This window comes from Anser cygnoides, chromosome 4 (assembly GCF_040182565.1).
Source record: "Anser cygnoides isolate HZ-2024a breed goose chromosome 4, Taihu_goose_T2T_genome, whole genome shotgun sequence".
Taxonomy (NCBI): domain Eukaryota; kingdom Metazoa; phylum Chordata; class Aves; order Anseriformes; family Anatidae; genus Anser; species Anser cygnoides.
The window spans coordinates 27347657-27365569 of record NC_089876.1 but is presented as its reverse complement, the minus strand read 5'-3'; the positions used below and the strand labels follow the sequence as shown (position 1 = coordinate 27365569).

Here is a 17913-nt window from a genome sequence, read left to right as displayed (position 1 = left end):
ACTTTTCCTGATCCTGTTTTGATAACTTCAGAAGTACTGCATGTTCTCCTGAACTGTTGTCTAAAAAACTTGTTCCCTTTTTGTGGATATTGAACAGTGCTAGGAATACTGTATCTGTGTTATGAGTATATCGTATCGGTAGGAACTTTGGGAAAGCTGGCAGTCTTATAACACAAATGGTACTAATAGCCTCTCTTAATGCTATCAGTGATATTATAAATATCATTTGAAGGAGAAGTCTTAACAGATATCCCTTTGCCACAATCCCTCTTCTCCTACTCCTGCAAATACAGTTCAAGCTTGTTGAAGAGTCCTTATGACAAGAACTTAGAAGCAACTTGGCTAAAAGATAAGGTGGAGAAAAGTACAGAATTTAGAACTTTTAAAGTTCACAATCAAATATTTCTGCTCAAAACCAAATTGGAAATGTTTTTGTGTTGTCCTCAGAGACTCAAATTGTAGATACGGTTTTATGAGAATTTCCTTCTTCAGTGTCAGAAGCTGACCTTGGTTTACTGAGCTAGAAGAACTCGGTGAAACTGCTGTTTGTTAAAAATCAGCACGTACTGTAACTCCACCAAGTTTAGCAAAATGCAGTTTAGGTTCAATAACATTCAGTATTCTGCTGAAGTCTTAGTTTTGAGATGTTTGTCTACTTGGTTAATGGAAATTTTTTTAGACAGTATACTACCATATTTGAATTACAGGTAGCATGCTACTTTCAGGGATTATGAAAATCGGTTATTGTCTGGTGCCTTGAAAAAATACAACAGGAACTTAAAAGCCTCACCAGGTTTCATGCTTTTGTTTTGGCTGTGGTAGTATAATGCTATAAAGACTAAAGTATTATATAGTACAGCTCATATTTCCTTTCTGCTTTAGGGAGCAGCAAAGTCTTTGATATTGCTACAGCTGTTAAATGGGAAGCTTTAATTAAAAAGTTCTTTGCCTTGTTTGGTAGCAATAACTAAATATCCTGTTGAAGGAAATTTAACTGTTTTTAATCAGTAGTGATTAAGTTCTTATGATCATGTTAGCAGATGTTTTGGGACAAATCTTAAATTCAAGTTTTAACAGTCTATCAGCTTTCATTGTTTATATATTCATATTAATATTTGTGAATCTGTTTAACGCATTTTCCTCTATTTTATGTAATTATTATTTTCTTGATAAAATAACAGTATTTTGTACTTTTACTGTGCACTCTGATACTGTCTTAATGTGAAGCATGGGACCACATTGTGACACATCTATTTTAACCTGTTAGTGCTACAGAGGCAAAGTGTTAAGTTTTGAAAGTATGAGTATCCTATATTTCTATAAATGAAATAAATGTTATTTCTAGATTGCTAATCATATTCTGTAAACACAGCTTGAAAATATCTGTGGCTTGCAAAAACTTCATTTTGCAAGATGCACAGCTTTGCTTCCATCATGAGGGGATTTTCCTCCATGTCTGGTTTAAGCAGTGGAGTTTTTCATAGAGCTCTGGAAGCAGAGCTACGCTTTAAACTGAAGAGTTTGCCCCATGGGTTGGAAGTGATAAATTCAGCTTTTGTACTCTTGCTGCTCAAGAGTGATGATTTCCTTGTATGTGCATTAACAGGTTGTGTTTATTACCTGCTGGTGGAAATCAGTTAAATGTCCATAAATGTTGACTGTTTTTGTCATCATCAGGCATGTTGTGATTTAAATGCATTGCCAAAGTGGCAAACACTCATAAGATTTTTGTTTGTTTGTGTTCAGAGCTGTGGATTAAATGGCTTTCTTTGTAAGAGCTTGCCATGACAAATATACAGCCTGCTCATTTTAGCTTTTAGCTCACTAGCTGTTGACAAGAAGACACGTTTACCATGAAAAAGATCTGAAGGGGCACACTTTACATTTTAGCACCTAGAAACTTAGCATGTATACTCAAAAACAAGCAAAAAACTTTCTTCCTTCCCACTGCACTGTTTTTCCAGCAGAAGTGGTAGAATTGCTTTTGTTTTCTGAGCTCATGGGGACAATGTTGTTTTCTCACTCTTTTAACTGCCCCTCTTGATTTTATATGTTGGTTTTGCAGTGGAGGGAGTAAGAAGCAACTTACACTGCCAGCTTCATTCTTGCCCTGTATCCTGCTGGGTGTGAACAGTGTAGTTCCATGCACTAAATGGGTAAATACAGATGTCAGGGTTGGATTAAATATACTTCTGTGCTGTGCTCTGGCGGTATGTAACGTAAAAATTTCTGTTGCAGTAGGACCTGGAGGCTCACGTGAGGGCTGCTGCCCAGAATTTGCAGTTTTGATATTTTTGACACGTCAGTTCTAAAACTGTTTGGGCTTTGACATTATTACTGCAAATGTGCCTAATTCCTATGGAAGAGTTAGCTTTAAGTAGTAGTTCTAGCCACAGATCTTTCTTGCCAGTGTGGGACATCTTGCAGGTGAGACTGGGTTGCTGTTACTGTGCATGATGCTCTTGGGTAGGGAGCCAGGAGGAGGTTGATTCTCTTAATGTGCTCAGATTGTGCAGTAGCAACCTGATTTTGCAAGGTTTGTGGTCACTGTTATGCAGACTCTGTTCCTGGCTGGAACTCTGAGCACGAAAGGCTTAAAGACAAGCTTCTCCCTCATCTTTTCAAAATAAGGCAAAATGCAAGATAGATTTGCTGATGATAAATTGTGCCAGAGAATATCAAGTTCCTTCTTTGATAGGATGATCAATTTTTTTTCCTTCAGAGAAAGGGAAGATTATTAGATCTGCCACATCATGTTCCAACAGAAGCATTGCCATATACTGAATATCTGATTCACTTAAAGAAGAGGATTAAGGTGGACTAAAGGAAACAACTTGTAGGTTTTTTTCTTATAAAACCAACCTTTCTCTTCCCCCCCAACTATAAACAACACCAAAAAATCCCTAAATGGGGATTTGGAGCAAGAGACGTTAGCAGTAAGGAAATTTTCCCAAGGACCGGCTTGAGGACTGATCTTGCATTGTTTTCAGTAAAACTGAAAACACGTTGGGATTTTCAGATGAAAATTTGTGGGGTGTTGTTGGTACATGACAACTGAAGAAATACATGTGCAGAACATGCATGTGGAGCATGTTGTTAGCTACAGGAAAAAAAAAACAACACAGTAAGACCATGCATGTCAAGGCTAATAATAAGTTCTTGGGAGACAGCAGAAATTCTTGTTGTCACAGCACAATTAGCTGGAAAGAAAAGCAAATGAGAGCTGAAGATGTTAAGGGGAAGATATTCTATTAAGAATAAGTTTCAATTAAGGCATTGTACAAAGTCCTTCCTGCCGAGATGTCATTTGGAATATTACATGTACTTCTGCCTACTGTATTCAAGAAACATTGATTTAAGCTGGTTGAAATTCAAAGAAGGGAATAAAGAGCCTTTTATGAAAGGGCAGTAGAGAATTGTTTCAATATGAGGATGAGAACTAATGGATTTAGGCTGGCTAAAAAAAAAAAGCTCTTGCCTCTTAAAGTGAGGCCATGTGTCCATTGTTTCCCCTCACCATGCCACTGTTTTCATGGTAAGGCATCGTGTGGTCACAGGGACCGTATGAGATGGCAGCCCGTGGTAGGGGACTGGGCTTGATGTCTTAGAGGTTCCTTCTAGTCCTGTGTGAAATGGGATGGGACTAACTGAAAAAACAATGCCCAAACCACCAAATATCTATCAGCGTAACAAGTTTGTGACTTGACATGAAAACACGTGCACCTATTGCATAATTTTAAAATGGAAAATTTTATGTTCTGTTTTAGGTGCGATTTCATGATTCTAGTTTTGAGGTTAACTAAATCCCACTGTACTTCTAAGGACCAAATTTACTAATGTAATTTTGTAATTGTGTTATGTAGTGTTCTCATTCTTGTGGATAATGTGAGGTAGTACGTATACCTTTTCAGTTGTTAATAAATGAAAAATACGTATTTTAAAGTTTCCAGAATCACAGAATCATCTAGGTTGGAAGAGACCACCAAGATCACCGAGTCCAACCTCTGACCTAACACTAACAAGTCCTCCACTAAACCATATCTCTAAGCTCTACATCTAAACGTCTTTTAAAGACCTCCAGGGACGGTGACTCAAGGGTATCTTAATCCCTTGATGGCAGTTAACAGTTGAAATTTCACTTTTGATAAACACCCTCCAAAATAATTTTAACAATTTTCAATAGTTTTGTGATTTAAAACTACCTTTACAAATAAACCAAACGGATATTTCATCTGTCACCTTCAGTTATCAACAGTATTGGGTTATGTATTTAAAAATGATAAATCAATGTTGTGAAGATTTTTTTGGGGTGTGTGTATGAGCAAGGTCAGTCAAGTTCCTAACAGTAAGTGAAAAAAATTATTTGAACTCTTGTCATTTTTTTTTATCTAATATAATGCCGGGAACAGTTACATTCCTAAAAGGTAGCATATTTAAATTATGTTATATATAATTTGTGATAATATTTTGTGTGTTAATATTTGAGTGATAATATTTTCATTCTAAGTGTTAAAATTTGCCATGGCAGTTTAAAAACTTCTTTATCAGATGTCAAAAACAGGATCATTTACCAAATGCAGAAATTTAGGATTTTGTGAAATTAATTTGGACATAAGAATGTTGATGACTGTATTTGACTTCTGCTTAGTTCAAAACTAAGTTTTATCTGCAAGAATTTCTTGTAGTATTTTGACTTCTAATTTTTCTCTTCTGTTGGTTCTGTCTGATCTAAAATTTGCTATAGTATGTTTAATTTCAATTTTCTTGATTTTTTTCTTGTTTCTTGTTTTTTTTTCTTGTTTCTTCTTACCTTATCTACTTGTATTTCCCCAACATACAGGTAGCTAGGGTAGTTGTATAAATTACTGTGGAGAGGACTGTTTGTGTATCATTTGAAAGAAAAATTGTCTTTTGATCAAGCTGTGCAAATAAAAGATAAATAATTCTACAGAAGCTGAAAAACTGCGATTAACAAGCAAGCAGGAAAAAAAACTTATTTCAAAGGGAAAAAAAGTCAACTTATTTCACAAGTGGGGAAAAAACTGATAAGCTGAATGAGTTTTCTGTTTAGCAGCTGTGTCTGAAATAAAACTAGTTCATAGATTCCTTGTAATTTTACGGTAACTTAATGTGTGGGGATTTTTTTTCCCCTGTTTGTAGTTGCCCTGTGGTCACCGGTGTAAAGAGATTTGCCATTCAGGTTGCTGTCCTCTGAACTGCAGCCAGAAGGTTAAACTCCGATGTCCTTGTAAGAGACTGAAAAAGGTAAATTTTTACATTACTGCTTTAAGAGTGATGCATTTCCTTTGCATGTTCCTAGGTTTGTGTGGATGGATTGTCTTTGGTGCAGATTGGAATAGTATCAGTTACTGAAGTAGAGCTATAACAGTTCACATCAGCTGAAGGTCTGGGTGGCACAATCAAAAGATTCTACGGAAAATATAAAATCCTGTTAGCTCTAAAATATGTTAGCTGCCAGACTTATAATACTTCTGTCTTCAAGCACGCTTGAATTTTTGTAGCTCCACTGAGAGAACAGTCAGATGATCTGGAGTGATTTAAGAAGAAAAAGCACATTTTCCTGAAGGTATCAGGAAAGCTTATAATTACAAAAGTTGGAACAAGCACAGATGTTATGAATCCCTAACTGATGTAATCACTTATGGTTCTCTGCAACACTAAAAGCAAATAGAGGCATCGGTGTCCTTAGCTTTTAACAGAGGTAAGGGGCAAAGCAATGTAACAAGTTCATTATAGCTATATGGCGTTATGAGGGGAAGAGCAGAGGCTGTTGTGAACTCTTGGCAAATACTAATGACTTCATGAAAACTAAAATGACTTAGTGACTTAACTAAATGACTTAATTAAGCATGGTTAAATTATTTTTCTACACACAGTAGTATACCTGTGTATTTAGTCTTTAGTATCTGCAGCCTTCCATGTGACCTTGAAGATGAGGAGAAACAGAATTTAGTATCTAATAATTACAATTGAATTCTCCTCTACAGAAATATTGGTCTTCTGCCCACATATGCTACTGTTAATTGTTTATAGGACACTTATTCCAAGCTGCCCTCCACATATACCTTATCTTGATGGTGAATAGATGATCCAGGTTTACCAGAGGAACCTCAGTGGTTCTGTTCTGCTGCCATCACCTGAATTTCCTTTCAAAACACCCGTTGCTATTAAGACAGGCCTGTCACCAACACTCTCCTAAAAATAACTGTTCTTTGCTTTGAATGGGCTAGTTCTAGCCTTTTCCTGTACTTGTGCTTGGTCCCACTTTTCTGTCCTTGGAGCTTGCTACAAGAATTAAGTATTGGATTTTCTAAGCTTTGGAGATCAATATCAGCCTTTCTTAGCTGATTTCTTATCAGAGGAGTCATTGAACCAGCATGACCAATATCTGATGTATGAGTTCATGGTTTGAGTGTAAAACAGGAGGATTTTTTTCTTCCTCTTCTGGTGTTGAAATTAATGTGGCGGCATGACACTGTGCATGTGGAAATACAAGGACATATAAACCACTTGAATTTGTAACCCTGACAACTTATAGCAGGCCGTATTCTTAACCATCTCTTCAAGTGTTTTTTTCTTTTACATGCTTGAATTGGTCTGAAGGATAGTTAGGTTTCAAAAAAATATTGTCAAACTGTATCCATACCCTTAAAAAAAGTTTAAAAAAGTGTCTTATTCGTAAGTTGCATTCTTATTTTTTTGTTTAACATCACATAAGTAAACTTCTGGGGATTTTTTGTATGCATTATGAAAATCGAAAACTTGTTCTGCTTATCGTCAAAATTATGAAAACCAGTATAGCTTCTTTTATGTTAGCATGCTTTCCTGCAAAGTCCTTCATAGGCTAGTAATACGGATAATAACAGTTCTGTCTTCTTTCTGTGTTTTTTTTTTTTTTTGTCTTCACTATTAGGAAGGGGGAAGGGGAGGAAGTGAGGGAGATCTTCCCATGACCAGACCTTGCCCTGTAGTCTCAGCCAGTTAAGAGAATGCATATGAAGTTACTGAGACTCTGAATGGTAACTCTTTATACCAGAGTTCACAAGGTTATATTACTTTGTCTTAAATAAACAAGCAGGAAAAAAAAAAGAAGAGAGGAAAAATTAAACTGAACTGTTTAAGGAAGACAGAAAAGGACACTTCAGTACAAAGTTGCAGGTTCAAATGATATTTATTCATTAGCTTTATTCTCTGTGTAACAACAGTTTTAACAAATAAGAATGTTTTACAGTTATTTTCATAACAAAATGAACATTATAATTCCAATTTTATATAGGGAAATGGGTTATAAACTACTGAATTTATACTTAACAGGAAGTACAGTGCAGCAAGATACAAGAAGGCCAAGTTTCACTGGAATGTGATGCATTATGCAAGGAAATGAAACGGAAGGCATCTGAGGTAATGTATCCGTTGTAGTTCTAATTTATCCTAATTGCTTTGAGGAAAGTTGGAAAAAATGAATGCGGAATTATTTTTTCAAGACAATACCGGCAAGCGATACAATGTAATTCAATGTGTGGTTTAATAGCAGCTACCTTTTCAGACTATTAAATTTGGCTTAGTGGAGAGAATTGCACTACTTGTAGACAGTGCTAATTAACTCAGTGAACTCCTGTGTTAAAATAATACTTTTTTTTTTTTAACATACTTTATTAGAACTGGAGCTTTCCTGTTCTGCTGAGATCAAGTGCAAGTCGTCACTGCTGCTGATCAGAGCTGTAGGATAGGGCCAGCCACTTCACAGGACATTTAGACCTGCTTTTTCCATTTGAAAGTTGGTCAGATTGAGCACTCATGAAGTATGTGATCTTGTCACACACTATTATCCTGTACTAGAAGTATGGAGAGATTTCAGCAATTGCAGCATGCTTTTCAGCCTGTTATAAGCAGGGCTACTCTCCAGTTCTTCTGTTTTATGGAGTAAAGAAACTGCTGCATAATCTCACTTAGAGGGACAGAATATCGACATTGCTTTTATTGGCCTTTTATGGAAACATAAAGAATTGGTGCATAAATTGCTTGGACTTCATCAGCTAAGCATTAGATGTGATAAACATACAATCAAAAAAACTCAGTCTGTTGAGCAAGTCAGAAGTCAAACTGACTTCTGTCTGCTTCTGCTCAGAATTTTGGGATTAACAAGCAAATTCTAACATACCATATAGACCAAATCCTACAACTTTGAAAGCAGCTTGAATGCTAAGACTCTAGAAATCTCAGCAATAACAAGTCATTCCAGTAAGAATGTGGAAGTGAGTTCATAAGACGTGGAGTGCACTAAAGCTGGGTGAATTTATAAAACCCTACATGAACCAGAACACAGGAGCACATTTCAGTGTGGTGCAGCACACTGTCAGCTGCTGTCTTGCATTAGCGGATATTATTTCCTATTTCTTGCTCATGCTATTGCATCCTACTAGGAGGAATGTTCTAATGCAACAAATTCAATTTCAAATGTACAAATTTCTACTATAAGCAATGCCACAGATGCATTGTGTGGTGTACCTTCTTCACAGAAGAATATGAATTTCTTTGTTTTGGGTTTTTATATGAAGTTTGATTAAAATCCTTACTAGGCACCTTTTTGCAGCCTGAGTGGACTTGCAAATGACATGCTAGAATGATCTCCTATGATACGCACTTGACAAAATCAGTTTATTATGTCAATTACTATTTCATGTGTCAAGACTGTTAAAATTGCAGACGTTTACAAAAATAATGTAGTTTGCACCATTGCAAAGCGACCATCAGTTTCCAAAAATGAAGTGTATTAACTCTTAATAAATTAACTCTTAATGTATGGCACACACTGAGTATACGCACTTCTGAGGAATTCAAAGCATCTCTTACTGTACATTTTTTTAAAGAAATAGTTCTAGATTTTTTTTTCCTGCACTGGTTATAGTGGATAATCTTCCCATTACCTATGTATCTTACACAAATATAACCACACCAGTACAAAAGAAGCTCTTTTGTTGCTTTATTCTACTTTGTGGGTCACTTTTTTCTTTTGGAGCTGATGTTCTGCCATTAGATGGCAGTGAAATACCAGGAGCATAGTTGTGCATTTTTTCCCCACACCAAACTCTCCTGTTTCAGATACACATGGCTGTAAAGATCTTTTATATGCTTTTGTAGAGAGATTGTCATAGTCTAGTTTAATGGAATTCTTAATAATATTTGATATGTGGTTTAACAATCTATAAAATTGTCTGAAAACCTGCAAATATGACTGTTTCATTGACCCTATCCTTAGTACGCACTCTTTGAGCTACAGTGTTCTAAAGCGTGAGCTACTGTGCCTTCTGCTTAGCCTTCAGGAGTTCTTGAATTGCAAATTGATTGGAACAAATTCCATCTGCAAATCACATTGGGTCAATTGTCACTGTTAGTATGCATATGTTAATCACCTACTTTTCACCTGATGAATCTGTTATGTGTGTTGTCTTTAGATGAAGGTACTCCATCCTGTTGTCCTTTAAACGTGTTCAGACTACACATCTTTTTGTTATTGCAGGACCAAAACTGAATGCAGGAGCTAAGAGTCAAGTGCATCATGTGTTCGTATTTTAATGTGTTTTCTGTACCATTTTTTTCCTCATAATTTGTGGCGTTTAATTTGCTTTCTTGAACAGTTCAAAACACTCATATAGAAATATCAATTTTAAGTCCAAGATTTCTTTTTATATGAATTTCTGATGGTGGAACACATTTAATTACATTCACAGTTTGCGTTGCACCGAGGGCATTAAAGCAGTTTGAGTATGCATTATTCAATATATGTCATTCAGTACAAATGTAGAGGCTTCCTTCTGCTCTGTTAGTCAGGAAGTGTTTGAACTACTTGGAATGAAATTATATATAAGAATTATCTGTATGTGTACAGTGTACTGAATTGAGGATTAAGTTCCTGAAAACTTACAGTGACTTTCTTAGGGAATTTCTCCTGGCTGTTTGTGAATAAACTTTTTTTTTTTTCTTCCCAGGTTTTATATTTGTCAGTTGAGCTTGTCGAGTTAGTTAGAAGTTCACTTTATAGCCTGCTAGCATCCATTATATGTGTTGTGGTTTTCAAACGTGAGTTGATATAGCTTCTTCTTGGAATATTTTGTAATCTGAATAAGTTCAGAGCTCACTTGATTGATGTTTTGCTTCTTTTTCCTGAGAGCTGTTCTCTAAAGTGTAATTATGAGAAAATAGGTTTAGCTGCTTTTTTAACAGTTGCTTATCACTTTGTATGTTTGAACAGATAAAAGAGGCAGAAGCTAAAGCTGCTGTTGAAGAAGAGAAACGAAGACAGCAGGTATCAGCCTTTTTTCTTCCTCCTTTACTAACCTTGCACTGTTAGTACATCTGTACCCATCGTGAGAGAATCAAGAAACCTAAATTGGTCTTTGTCCTTTAAGGTCTGGCAGGATGCAGGGTGTATTTACTGCAACTGCTATCGCTGGTCAGTGTATGTTGTCATCGTTGTAATCCAAGAAGCTTCTGTGCCAGCTACCTGGAGACTCTAATACTAATCTTATTTCTGAAATTAACTCTCAACTCAGTTAGTGGTGACAGGTCAGGTTTATCATCTAGAGGCTACAGCCTTAATGCACTCCTTCCAACAGGCGTATATGCCTGTGCCAGAGCATTTGACATAAAGTCATGTTCTAAGAGCAGTGTGTGGTGTCTGACTCTCCTTTTACTCGTTTATCAAAACAGTTTTATGTGTTACTTGTGTTTTCACCTGGATTTCACATTCCGTTCTTATCACAGAGCAGCAGCTCATCCTCTGCTTGAAGGGGGTGTGGAAGACTTACTCACAGGAGCGATCATTTTGTACCATTCTCCCAATCTCATTAGGACATTCCTGGGTAGAGGTTCTCTGTGGGTCACAACTTCAGTGATGCATACTTTGATTAATTGCCCAGAGGAATTACTGAAGTGTTATGGCTCTTTACCAATGCTCTAGCAAGGCCTACTTTTGTTTTTCTTACAGGAGTTTCTCTGCCTCCCATACTGGAAAAGCATGCAGTTATGTGCCTAGTGTCCAGGGGACCAGGCATTGCTTTGTGATCGTCTTGTAGTGTTTATTGTTACATTCATGCCTCAACTGTCTACAGTGTTGATCCCGTGTTCCTTCATACAACTCATAGACAGTTCATCTAATTCTTTTGTTCTCTAAGTTGGGTTTGGAAATGTTACTTCCTGAGCTTTGTTCTGGAACTATAGCATGCATACAAAATGTTTGAAGCATTTTGTTTAGGTGGAGATAATCCTTAAATGACAGAGCTGCAAGCTGAATACTGAAATGTACAAATGGACTTTTACAGAGAACATTTGTTGGGCGAGAAATTCAAAGTTGCTGGTTCTTGTATTGTCCTGATTGCATTTTCATGCATTCCAGAAGTCATCTTTCCATTCACTAATGATTTTTGCGTCAAAAACACTTAACTTAAGGTCCCTCTAGTGTAGCAGACTTACTCCACCAGCAGTGCGTGCAACATCATTTTTGTCTTGATTGTTCAGCAGGAATTGTTTCCCTGCAGTCACTCCCCCATTTGTTTTCGTCTTGTACATTCACTGAATAGTTACAGTCCAGCAGTACCATATATGACAAACACTTCTGCATACGTGTTTTGTGATGGACTGTGACTTCAGGGATAGAAGACTTCACCTATATGTAATCAAGCCTATTAACAGGTTAATTAATAATGTCCAGCTGTATAGCACAATGGCAAAGAGTATTCTAGGACAAAAGTAACTAATAAATAGGCTTCAGAACTGCACACAAGTAATACCAGCTACTGCTGCCTTTTATCTAACATTGATTCCTTTCCAACTTGATCTCATAATCCACCATCTGGTGATGCATGTTGGAGCACACCACTGTCATGGGATGCTGGGTCACATTATACTGAATAAATGCTCTTACTCCCTTCTGAAAAAAAGTGTGCACCTTGTATCATCTTCCTGATCTCATTAGCACCTTTTTGTACAGCCAGTTCATCTGTTAGTCACAGCTTCTTGAGACCTCTTTTGATTAATACTACAAACTCATTAGTGCTCTGGTAAGTCTGCAAACTTCCATTTTGGTGTTTGCTATATTTGGAGGCAGTTTCTGCTTATATCACTTACAGATGGAATCACTTGTTTCTTACTGGAAGGGGAGGTGGCTTGGATAGTCTTCTCGTCATGGCCCTAGCAGCCAAACTTTCCTTCTGCTTCCAATTCAGAAGCACTGCTTGAAGTCAGTTTTCACAGTTGCTAGAGGTAGAAAAAAGCTCAGTGCTTTGATTATTTAGCTACTCAGACCAAGCTCTCTGTCCCACTCCAATGTAAAAGATTTGGATAAATTCTTGAGCTAATTTGTAATAGTCAAGCATTTCAGTTCTGAAAGTTGGGGTCTCAAACCTGAATTATGATGTAATGAATTGTATAAAAGTTTTTCTCCTCTTTTCTTAAAGAAAAATGTTTTAACATCTCCTTAAAAGTTAAAAAAGTCAACCAACCCACTATGTAAAATAATAATTAAAAATAATGCAACTTCACGATATATTCCTTTTGTCTCAATAGTCCCTGTTGTTTGCATTCATTTAGCTACATTTTCCCATGGGGCTGCTGCTCCTTTCAGTGCAGGGAGAATGTAAAGGTTAATGCATGAAGGAGCAAAATGCAGCACCTGAGCTACACTAAACTGCATGGTATCTGTCAACAAATTAGTTTGAGTATATAGCTCAAATAAATACATTTCATTTTACTTTTAATGCATCTGTACACACAAAAAAAAAGTTCACACTAAATAAAAAGCTAGAGCTTGTTCAGTTTGGAAAAAAATAAGGTAGTCTGAAGGCTGGGCACAAGTATTACTTTATTGTTCAGAGATCACTGAGGTGACACTTTGGGAACGATGAAAATTATATAAAATCTGTAGGTAGCTTCAAGGATAGTGATTGCATCTTTCTCATTCTGTACCCACGAACCTTTGTTCGTTCTGTGTTTTGTTTTTTATAGTGTATTTATTTTTAGCTGGGTTTTTATAAAGATCACTAGGAAAGCAATTCAATACCTGTTATATAATTGTTCAAGCTCTGTATTTTAGTTCAGATTACTGTAATTCATGAAGCACTTCATGATCAGAAATACATAATAACTGCAGAAGCCCAAAATTTTATTTAGCATCTGTGCAAAATGAAATATTGCCAAATTATATATAAATCTTAAGAACTCTGCACTTGCCTCCAGATTTTGGATTTTGAAAAACTGTTTCATTAAAATGCTTCACTTCTCTGAAGGAGGATTAGCTACTTGCAAGTAATCTCGTTTCAAATAACAGGCCGTAGAACTTTGTCTGAACTTTTCTCCCATCTCATCAGAGAAATGCCAGTTTCTGCCTTTATTAGGTACAAAGTAATAGGCATTAAAATGGGTCCCTTCCTCCTGCTAATAGTGGTATCTGTCACAAGAAAGGAAGTAAGATGCACTTTGTGAAGCTCTGACAAATGTTTGCTGTCAGTAGAGGAAGACCAGACAATCTTGAGCTCCAAAGGGAAATTATATTTACTCGAGTACTTCTCTGCCCATTTCCCAAAACAGACCTATTCTTGTTTCTTTAATGCACCTATCTTATTGTCTAGGTTCCATTCTTCCTGGCAGCATGGCTGTAGCCATCATGTAGATTTATTTCGTTTCATAGACAGACTTTGCCTGTTTGCTGTCCACATTTCCTCTGCTTAAACTTTGCACCTTTTGCCCAGCCAGTCCTGGCTTGCAGTGTTCTGCTTCTCTGATGTCTCTTCTCTCTTTCAGTGCATCTAGCATCTCTGCCTCATGTCTCCTTCAACTCTACTAAAAATCTGGATAATTGTCAGAGCTTTTCTGTTTCTAGTCTGTCTCAGCTCTCCCAAAGAGCCTCTTTTGTGGTCTTCCTAGCAACCAGATGGCTCCAGTGGTCCTTGTTTCTCCTCACTGGAGTCCAGTCCCAGTCTTAAACTTTGTTCCGCATTGTATAATTCCAGTTTTTCAACTTCATACTCGAAAAAGTTTTGCCTTGAGTTGATATCCTTTTAAGAGGAAGTGTATTCCTAGAGCTTGAAGAGGGGAGGAAGAAGGACCAGAGGGTCCTGCTGGGTCCTTTCCAGGAATGACACTGGAACTGCTGTTTTGGGTAGAAGCTTGGCATTGTTCTTTTTTCCAGTTGCTTTGCTTCTTTCCTGGGCATAAAGGCATGTGTCTTATTTTGCAGGGTGCTATAGGCCTATTATAATATTTTTATGCTTTGGTTTAGCAGAGTAGATCCTTATTACAGGAGGGAGATCTTTTAAGATTTCGGCCTATGCTTTTACATATGTTACTTTAATAGCTTAAATACTTACAAGTGCTTTTCAGTAATGGGGAAATAATGTATTTTTAGCCAATGCTATGGAAATAGCAATCTCATCTTGGCTTAATATATTCAGCTTGAGACAGAAATCTCATGTGAAACTTCATTTGGTTGCATTTTTGCAACGCTTTATAGGGAACTAAACAGTGGTGTAACACTTGGAAGCAAAGTGCTTTGTTACCATGGGATATGGTGCTACTATCTCGTCTGTAGGAGATGTGTAACTTCATTGGCTGCTAGTTATTTTTATAAATGGATTTGGGGAATGTTATTTAAAATCTGCACGTTTCCTTGTTTTTAATCCTGACGCAATGCCAACTACTTTTGGTTTTCTCATCTAGGCTGAACTGGAAGCTTTTGAAAACAGATTAAAAGGGCGAAGAAAGAATAAGCGGAGAAAGGATGAAGTAGAAATTGAACAGTCATCATGGCAAAAATATAAAAACCTCATTATGCTGCCAGTGTTCGGAGTTGCTGTTGTGATGATTGCATGGCTCATGGTCTACAATGACTGAAACAACTCAATATTTAATATACCTCAGTCAGGTAGCTATTATTCCTAGAACGTTAGTCTGTGTGTAGCAGAACCTAATATGCGTAGATTATGTATGTATACTATTTGCCAAGAAAAGTGCAGAGGAGGGAAGAAATGTCACCTTTTGTGTCATTACATTCGCAGCACAAAACTGAATTCAGACACTGAAAGTAATGAAATAGTAAATCTTAGTCTACACTGAAGTGCTGATGTAATTTGTCTGAGATCCATTAACATCTGTTCTATTAATATATTGAGTTACTTTTCCATGTCTCCATTTCACAATATTAAAAATAGCTTAGTATAAAATGCTTTCTTGAATATTTGTTTCCCATAAAATCAATTCAGTGTTTTGTTAAAAATCAGCGTTCTTAAGCTAGACCTTCTGTTCTATCACACAGTTTCTGTGCTTCATGCCAGTTTTAATGGTAACAACGAATGGGGAGCTTTGGATCACTTGTTTGAGTATTTTGTGGCCTCGTGTCAAAACTTTGTTTAGCGAAGGGAAATGTGAATGGTCTTTCAAGTCAACTATTACAAACAATAAATTGGGCCCCCTTGCAGACTGAGTGACTTTGTTTGTTTTTCCATACCTGGTTCTCCTCAAAATCAAATCAACTGAAAACTTAATTCAGTGGACAGATGCATATCCTGAACATGTGTTTGAAGTACTTTCAGGGTACGGAGATATGTTCTTACCCCTGCTTCTGTAGCCAAGAGCAGAAAAGCAAATTGAAATTAAACATAGAGCATCACTGGAATATTTGTACAGATAAATATCACATTTGAACATTTGCATAGATGTACAAAAATGTAAAGTGGTTAAACAGTGTAACAATACAGTTATGTTTTCCATCTGGGTGGCTAGCCATCTAGCTAACCTTTAAAATATTTAAATATTTTATTACTGACAGTATAGAATGCCTTGCTGTAGAATATTGGTTGGTAGAACTGCAAGGTTTACATGGCTTCAAGTTAAAAGAGAAGCTACATCATCTCAGCAGAGGGGCTGCAAGTTAAATCTGAGGTGTAGGGGGAGAAAACTGAATTTTTAAATCTGTGTTGGAAATCTCATAGTGATACTTGAGCAACCTGGGTAACTGGAAAGTGTTTACGAGATCCTTCAAAAGATGAGGTACAAAGCTGGCAGCTTGTGGAGTTCTGTTTGTGGGATATGTTCCCCCCACAGCACTTTTAACTTATTAAAAAACATTGCAAAAGCAGTGGGACCATTTGTGTAAAGTAGCAGAGAAGATTGCAGTTTGTTTGAAAGCTCTTTCAGTTAGTTTTGGCCCACATGTGAAAGGACTCAGTACCAGTCTGAGCTGAAATCTGAATGTAATTAAGGTTCAGCAGCAGAAAAAGAAAAGCTGCAAAAGACAGTAGCTTTCAGATTGCATAGACTGACAAAATGAGGGAAATGGTTTCTTTTGAATTTTTCACCTAAGTTGGTGAAGGATAAGAGACATGAAGAAAAATTGGCAATATTTAGCATGAATTGGTGCTACTTGGTAGATTTTTTTTTCTATTGACTTAAAAAATGTATACTAATTCTGTCAGGCTATTAGTATGTAAAGCTGTAGAATTAAAATTGCTGTAGAACTGAATTTACAGCAGGCAATCACAGTTGTGCGTCTACTGAATTCTTGTTTCCTTGTGTAAGGAATAAACTATTTTCTGTATTGTTGCTTTAACTCTCTTCTAAAATAATGACACCTGCGAGATAATTCCACGTTGTAAGTGTTGTTTCTTTAACCAAGTGAGGTGATGCTATTATGGGACAGCTTAGGCCTGTAATTCTCGTGCCACTGAAAGAAAAAGAAAGGAGGTTTTTATTCAGGTGAAGTAAAATGTGATCTATTGTCCAAAAATACAAAAAGATACCTTTGTAGTTGGAATATTTAGGTCAACGTGAATGAGGCCATTGTGGAAACAGCTTTTATCTTACGTGAATATAACGCATTTTTCTATTTACTGTAAGATATTTCTTTAAAACAAGTACAATGTAAAGTTTCTTCCTGCCTCTCTGGCAAAGAGAAGAAATCTCTCTACAGAGCTTTAAAAATGATCTGCACTTGAGTTGCATGTTTCAAGTAGTTGTGTTCTTTTCCGAATATTTTGCAATGTTTGTGTGACATATTGGAAAGGAAAAGACTTGCTTCTGATTGATTGTCTTGATTATAATAAAGCATACAACTCCTTAAAATTCATTCCGTTCATACATGTGAGTGTGCGTGCAAGGATATTCTCTTTCTTAAAAGATGTGTATCTCTCCTGAACCTCACATATGTGAGGCATACCTATTTTTGAAATGTTATTCAAAATAGTTCTGGATATCTTATCCAACCATCTGAGTCATTTGCACTCTGTTGGTCTGCCTGCTGAACCAGATATTTGTTTCTTGGCATTAAAAAAAAAAGTGTGGGGGTTCAAGCAATCTGCGGTTTAATAAATCACTGGCTTCTATTTGTTGTTTTTAAAAAAATTATTTCTACAGTTCATTTTTTGCCTTTGTTTTTGGTTGGAGCTCCACGTGTTGCAAGCATGACAACTTTGAAGAAAAAGGTATGGATGAAATCATCTGTTATTCAGGATACAGGAAATATTTTGAATATTTCAGGTATTTTGAATGTTAACAATTTACCAAAAAAGTGTATTGATAAATATACATTAGAATAAATGATATAATCTGACCTGATGTTGAAGGGAAATTATAGAGACAAGTCTGATGATGAGCATACTGTGCATTCAGAATATTTAGTTGCATGTAAAATGAAAAAATAACAAAACTTCCAAGGGTTTTTCCTGATTCTGAATGCATTCTAGTAAGCATTCATCTTTTTGCTGAATTAAGGTGCTTACAAGTTGTCAATATTTTGGATTGGAAACTCCTTGGACAGGTTTGTTCCCTGTAAGAGTAACATGGCCCTTGTGTATGTTCATTGAATGTAAAAAACAAGTCATACAATAAACACATCCAAAACAA

The 17913-nt window shown here is 36.5% G+C and overlaps 1 protein-coding gene across 1 annotated transcript in view; it reads left to right on the top strand.

The window, feature by feature from the left end:
• NFXL1 (nuclear transcription factor, X-box binding like 1) overlaps nt 1-17913 on the top strand; it is a 43433-nt gene extending 25520 nt beyond the window's left edge. The window contains exons 19-22 of the mRNA XM_048072935.2: nt 5161-5265; nt 7336-7422; nt 10274-10327; nt 14734-17913. Coding sequence (XP_047928892.1) covers nt 5161-5265; nt 7336-7422; nt 10274-10327; nt 14734-14907 — 420 coding nt within the window. The 3' untranslated portion in view covers nt 14908-17913. The remainder of the gene's footprint in view (nt 1-5160; nt 5266-7335; nt 7423-10273; nt 10328-14733) is intronic.